The 6,423-nt window shown below is 47.8% G+C and overlaps 1 protein-coding gene across 1 annotated transcript; it reads left to right on the top strand.

Moving 5' to 3' along the window:
• The first annotated feature begins 4,202 nt into the window (after positions 1 to 4,202).
• On the top strand, positions 4,203 to 6,079 carry LOC123165940 (BTB/POZ and MATH domain-containing protein 1-like). The gene is made up of 3 exons (XM_044583702.1): positions 4,203 to 4,331; positions 5,216 to 5,335; positions 5,447 to 6,079. Exons 1-3 carry the CDS (start codon positions 4,203 to 4,205, stop codon positions 6,077 to 6,079), a joined length of 882 nt encoding a protein of 293 aa, XP_044439637.1.
• Positions 6,080 to 6,423: the final 344 nt, after the last annotated feature.

Genomic DNA, 6,423 nt, shown 5'->3' with positions numbered 1-6,423 from the left:
ACTACAACAATAAAAAAACTTCGTCCAACAGATCAATTTTATCCACACCGACGTATAATGTGACCGCAACCGGAACTCGGGTTGGAGCAATTGCAACTACAACAAAAAAACCTATTTAAAAAAAGAAATAGAACTGATTACATTGGCGTCATCAACCCTCCCCCGACTCCGATTGATGTCACATTGTATGTCCTGCGGGATTGCGCTTGGGTGTGTTTAGTTGCAATTGCGCTAGGGTTGGAGCGGTTGCAACTACAACAATAAGAAAACCTCCTTCGACTCCCGGTTGCAGTGAATCATATGTCCTGCAGTTGCGCTTGGGTGTGCTGAGTTGCGATTGTGCACGGGTTGGAGTGGTTGCAACTACAAAAAACATGATTTTTTTAAATGGAGCCGATTTCATCGGCGTCCACAAACCCTCCCCTCGACTCTTGGTTGCGGTGACATTATATGTCCTGGATTGTGCTTGTGTGTGCTGAGTTGCGATTGCGCTCGGATTGGAGCGATTGCAACTACAACAAAAAACGCTTAATTAATAAATAATAATGGAACAAATTTCATCGGCGTCGAAAACCCTCCGCCCGACTCCTGATTGCGGTGCCATTATAGCAGTTGCATTTGGGTGTGCCGAGTTGTGATTACGCTTGGGTTGGAGCGGTTGCAACTACAACAAAAAAACCTAAAAAATTAAAATAGAACCGATTTCATCGGCGCCGCCAACCCGCCTGACTCTCGGTTGCTGCCACATTATATGTCCTGCAGTTGCGCTTGGGTGTGCCGAGTTGCAATTGCACTCGGGTTGGAGCGCTTGTAACTACAAAAAAACATTTTTTTGCAAAAAGAAATGGAACTGATTTCATTGGCGTGAACAACCCTCCCCCGACACCGATTGAGGTCACATTATATGTCTTGCAAGGTTGTGCTTGGGTGTGCTTGAAGGAAATATGCCCTAGAGGCAATAATAAAGTATTATTTATTTCCTTATATCATGATAAATGTTTATTATTCATGCTAGAATTGTATTAACCGGAAACATAATACATGTGTGAATACATAGACAAACAGAGTGTCACTAGTATGCCTCTACTTGACTAGCTCGTTAATCAAAGATGGCTATGTTTCCTAGCCATAGACATGAGTTGTCATTTGATTAACGGGATCACTTCATTAGGAGAATGACGTGATTGACTTGACCCATTCCGTTAGCTTATCACCCGATCGTTTAGTATGTTGCTATTGCTTTCTTCATGACTTATACATGTTCCTATGACTATGAGATTATGCAACTGCCATTTACCGGAGGAACACTTTGTGTGCTATCAAATGTCACAACGTAACTGGGTGATTATAAAGGTGCTCTACAGGTGTCTCCGAAGATACTTGTTGAGTTGGCGTATTTCGAGATTAGGATTTGTCACTCCGATTGTCGAAGAGGTATCTCTGGGCCCACTCAGTAATACACATCACTATAAGCTTTGCAAGCATTGTGACTAATGAGTTAGTTGCGGGATGATGTATTACGGAACGAGTAAAGAGACTTGCTGGTAACGAGATTGAACTAGGTATCGAGATACCGACGATCGAATCTCGGGCAAGTAACATACCGATGACAAAGGGAACAACGTATGTTGTTATGCGGTCTGACCGATAAAGATCTTCGTAGAATATGTGGGAACCAATATGAGCATCCAGGTTCCGCTATTGGTTATTGACCGGAGAGGTGTCTCGGTCATGTCTACATAGTTCTCGAACCCGTAGGGTCCGCACGCTTAACGTTACGATGACAGTTATATTATGAGTTTATATGTTTTGATGTACCGAAGGAGTTCGGAGTCCCGGATGAGATCAGGGACATGACGAGGAGTCTCGAAATGGTCGAGACGTAAAGATCGATATATTGGACGACTATATTCGGACATCGGAAAGGTTCCGAGTGATTCGGGTATTTTTCGGAGTACCGGAGAGTTACGGGAATTCGTATTGGGCCTTAATGGGCCATACGGGAAAGGAGAGAAAGGCCCCAAAGGGAGGCCGCACCCCTCCCCATGGACTAGTCCGAATTGGACTAGGGAGGGGGGGCGCCCCCTTCCTTCTTTCTCCTTCTCCCTTCCCTTTTCCTACTCCAACAAGGAAAGGAGGAGTCCTACTCCCGGTGGGAGTAGGACTCCCCCCTTGGCGCGCCTCTCCCCTTGGCCGGCCGCCTCCCCCTTGCTCCTTTATATACGGGGGCAGGGGCACCCCATAGACACACAATTGATATACGATATTTTAGCCGTGTGCGGTGCCCCTCTCCACCATATTACACCTCGATAATATCGTAGCGGAGCTTAGGCGAAGCCCTGCGTCAGTAGAACATCATCATCGTCACCACGCCGTCGTGCTGACGAAACTCTCCCTCAACACTCGGCTGGATCGGAGTTCGAGGGACGTCATCGAGCTGAACGTGTGCTGAACTCGGAGGTGCCGTGTGTTCGGTACTTGATCGGTCGGATCGTGAAGACGTACGACTACATCAACCGCGTTGTGTTAACGCTTTCGCTTTCGGTCTACGAGGGTACGTGGACAACACTCTCCCCTCTCGTTGCTATGCATCACCATGATCTTGCGTGTGCGTAGGAATTTTTTTGAAATTACTACGTTCCCCAACAGTGCTGAGTTGCGATTGCACTCAGGTTGGAGCAGTTGCAACTACAACAAAAAAATCTAAAAAGAAATGGAACCGATATCATCGGCGTCGACGACCCTCCCCCCGTCTCTCGGTTGTGGTCACATTCTATGTCTTGCGGGGTTGCGCTTGGGTGTGCCGAGTTGCGATTGCGCTCGGGGTGGAGCGGTTGCAACTACAACAACAAAAACCTCCCCCGACTCCCGGTTCCGGTGACATTATATGTCCTGCAGTTGCGGTTGGGTGTGTTGAGTTGCGACAGCACTCGGGTTGGAGCGGTTGCAACTAGAACAAAAAAACATAAAATAAAATAAAAAAGAAATGGAATTGATTTCATCGGCGTCAACAACCCTCCCCCGGATCCCGATTGAGGTCACATTATATGTCTTGCGGGGTTGGGCTTGGGTGTGTTTAGTTGCAATCACGCATGGGTTGGAGTGGTTGCAACTACAAAAAAAACTCCCCCGACCCGGGGTTGCATGGTAAAAATTAATGTCTATACAACGACCTCAACAACTGCGAGAGGAGGAAGCATAGTCCAGTTCTAGCAGGAAAAAAGGATTCACACTTTTACTATCAAAACCCTTAGCGCGTGAAGGATAAAGGCAGAGGGAATCGTTGCAGCGGCACGAAACAAAACAAAAAATCTGTGTTGGAAAAAACCATACTCTACACATTCATCTTCATCCAAGAAAAACACACAAAAAGCCTGTTTTGGAAAACATGGCTTCTATCCACGCCCATTTCCAACTACTCTACTCCACGCCCATTTCTCCTACTTGAGTGAACCAACAAAAAAAAATGCGTGCTACGCTCTAAATCCATATATACAGCCGTCCACATCTCTGACTTTAAGCTGTCAAAAATCATATAGCGTTCCTACGAATCTGGCCAGAAAAAAACATCTCTAAAAGAAAACCCTAGAACACGAATCTTTACAAACAACAAAAGAAAAGATAGAGGACGCACAAAACAGGCGGATTCTTACTTCGAAAATGCCGCCAGTGCCTGTCTCCCGAGTCTCAGCCGCCACCAAGAAGAAACGAAGGGACTGAAAAAGAGGGGCGATGAGACACGGGCTTCGTATATCCTATGCGTACTTGGGCTTCTCTGTCGAAAACTTACCGGGCTGGAATGCAAGTGGGCTTCGTCAGCAAAAAAAAGGAAAACAAGCGTGTGACAAAGAAAAACAAAACAGACCGCAAGCGGGACAACAGATGGGCTCCCGTCGCTACGAAGCTCTCCACCTGGACGGAGACACGAATCGTGGCGCGGCTTAATCAGACGGTCAGAAAAGTGAATGAGACCATTTTGTTTCTCAGCTGAATGAGTTTTAGCAAAACCGATATTATATACTAGTACTAATTAACACAGCCTTCATCGGAATACAATCACCTCATCTCCCTGCTCGGTACCCAAGGCGCCGCACATTCAGATTTTTGAGGGGTTGGAACATTACTCCCTCTTGGCTGGGGATCACAAGCGTCCACAAACACTTGTTTATAAGTTCAACCTAGTGCCACAGTTTCTACTCCATATGCAAACATGGTCGACTCCAGCTTCACCGAGTTCAAAGTTCAAACTCGACTACCCAGAAATAAAAAACCATGGCCTCATCAACCCCCTCTCCAAAAGCATCTCCGCGGAGGGAACGAGATCCTCTAATGTAGCAGCAAACTACTGCAGAGGGACATCCTCAGCGTATCGCCCGTTCATGATTCATCCAACGACAGGAACTGCAAACTAGAATCAGCAGCGTTGGTTGCGCGGCCCATAAGCAGCCCAATCACCTCTAGAATAAAAAAACATCTCCCATAAGCACGAACGAATACACGCCCGGCTACAGAGGACACAGCTATGGTCGGCTGCACCACGCCGTCGAGAACAAGCTTCCAGTTGCTACTATCTGTGCATGAATAAATTTGGATGGTAATATGTTCCGGTTGGAATCATAACAAACAACACCATCTCAAATCTCAAAGGCCGGCATTAATTTTTAATTAATGTTTTGTTATTTTTAAAATATTTGTATTTTTTTCAGTCATCTAAAAATGTGTCAGACTAGCGTTGGGCGCACGCGCCAATCCAAACGCGAAAGCGGACATGAGTGTCCGTCGGGCCGACCCAAACGGACAAAAGATGGACAAATCGCCGTCCGTTTGGGTCGGCCGGTTGGAGTTGCTCTTAGCTTCTAGTACAAACTTTCAGCCTTCAAATTCATCCTCAACTTGTTACTTTGAGCAGCTAGGTTTCATGGCGGAGGTGCGAACATGGCAGCGACAGTCACCCTCTCTGACGCTGCGAAGCTCAGTCTCATAGTGGCGTCGAGCGCTGGCAATGGCAACGGCGAGCGAACAGTGACGGAGTTTGAAGGTTTTTTCCCTTATACGCGATTGGGCTTCGTTTATGGGCCGAACGGTTTTAGGCATTGCTGGCATGCTTTGCCACGTTCCAACTTCGTGCCATTGGATGAGGCATCCATAGGCGCTAGGCATCGACGTCCCTCTGCAGTAGTTGCTGCTACGTTAGAGGATCTCGTTCCCCGCGGAGCACTATAGCTGGAAGATCGAATGCTACTACTGGGAAGACGACGAAGACGTTGTCCTGGACCTCTCCCTCCACCTGGACAGCCAATTCAACAGGTTCAATGGCTTCTGCGAGGGCTTCCTGGTGCGAAGTGACGGCGCTCCGTCTTCGTGCCGCTTAAAAAGGTCGGTGCTGGAGATCGACGAGTACACAACAGGTAACCACGTCAGCTGGTCTGGTGATCTCTGCGTGAAGCGAAATCGCCTGGAGTCGCGCTATGTCAAGAACGGCGTGATCACGCTCATATGTGGTGTCATGGCTCTGCCCGGGAACTCCATACCCGTGCCGGCCACGAACATCGGCGACCATCTCGGAAGCCTGCTGGAATGCCCCGACGGCTCAGACGTCTCCTTCGTGGTCGGCGGCGAGACGTTCCGCGCCCACCGGGCCGTGCTCGCCGCCCGATCGTCGGTGTTCAGAGCAGAGCTCTTCGGTTCCTTAGCGGAGGCCAAGATGCAGTACATCACATTGCATGGCATCGAGCCATCAACGTTCAAAGCTATGCTTCGGTTCATGTACACGGACAGATTGTCCGTGTTGTTCGACCCCGAAAGCTTTTCCCCAACGGCACAACAGCTTCGGCGTGTGCTTGCAGCAGCGGACAGGTACGACCTCGGCAGATTAAAGCTCATGTGTGCTCAGGAGCTATGGAACATGGTATCGGTGGAGACAGTCGCGACGACATTAGGTTATGCTGACATGCACAACTGTCCGGAGCTCAAGAACAGGTGCCTCGACTTCTTCATGGTGGGGGAGAACTTCACGAGAATTGTGGTAACCGAGGGGTACCTGTGGCTCATGCAACGCTTCCCGTCGGTTATCGATTAGATCAAGGCGCGCCCTATTGAGAAGATAATTTATGTTTGATCTTACATTCACTCGTTTCTCCAGGAAGAGTATTATGTATGCATAAATTATCACATGTTACGGTGCCGACTCGTCGTGAATCACACAGCGTGTGATGCATTTTTTTATGTAAGTGGAGCCTGCCACTTCCTATCACATTTTGCATATGCTCTTTCCCGTGTGGAAGCTAAGCACCTGATCTTCTCCCACGTCACTGCCTCCTATGGTTTGTAGGAATTTCATACGAGTTTGTAGGAATTGATTCCTATTCCTATATAGGATAGAAATCAATCCTTCATATTTTGGAGAGAAAAAAACATTAGATA

The sequence above is a fragment of the Triticum aestivum genome, chromosome 7D (assembly GCF_018294505.1).
Source record: "Triticum aestivum cultivar Chinese Spring chromosome 7D, IWGSC CS RefSeq v2.1, whole genome shotgun sequence".
Classification (NCBI taxonomy): domain Eukaryota; kingdom Viridiplantae; phylum Streptophyta; class Magnoliopsida; order Poales; family Poaceae; genus Triticum; species Triticum aestivum.
This window is presented reverse-complemented; position numbering and strand designations above follow the sequence as displayed.

Excerpts from the sequence above, each read along its gene's own strand:
- LOC123165940 (XM_044583702.1), top strand. The coding sequence starts at position 4,203 with ATGCAAACATGGTCGACTCCAGCTTCACCGAGTTCAAAGTTCAAACTC. Across the intron at positions 4,332-5,215 it reads AGGGAACGAGATCCTCTAAT|CACTATAGCTGGAAGATCGA; the intron begins GTAGCAGCAAAC and ends TTCCCCGCGGAG. Across the intron at positions 5,336-5,446 it reads GCTTCTGCGAGGGCTTCCTG|CGAAATCGCCTGGAGTCGCG; the intron begins GTGCGAAGTGAC and ends CTCTGCGTGAAG.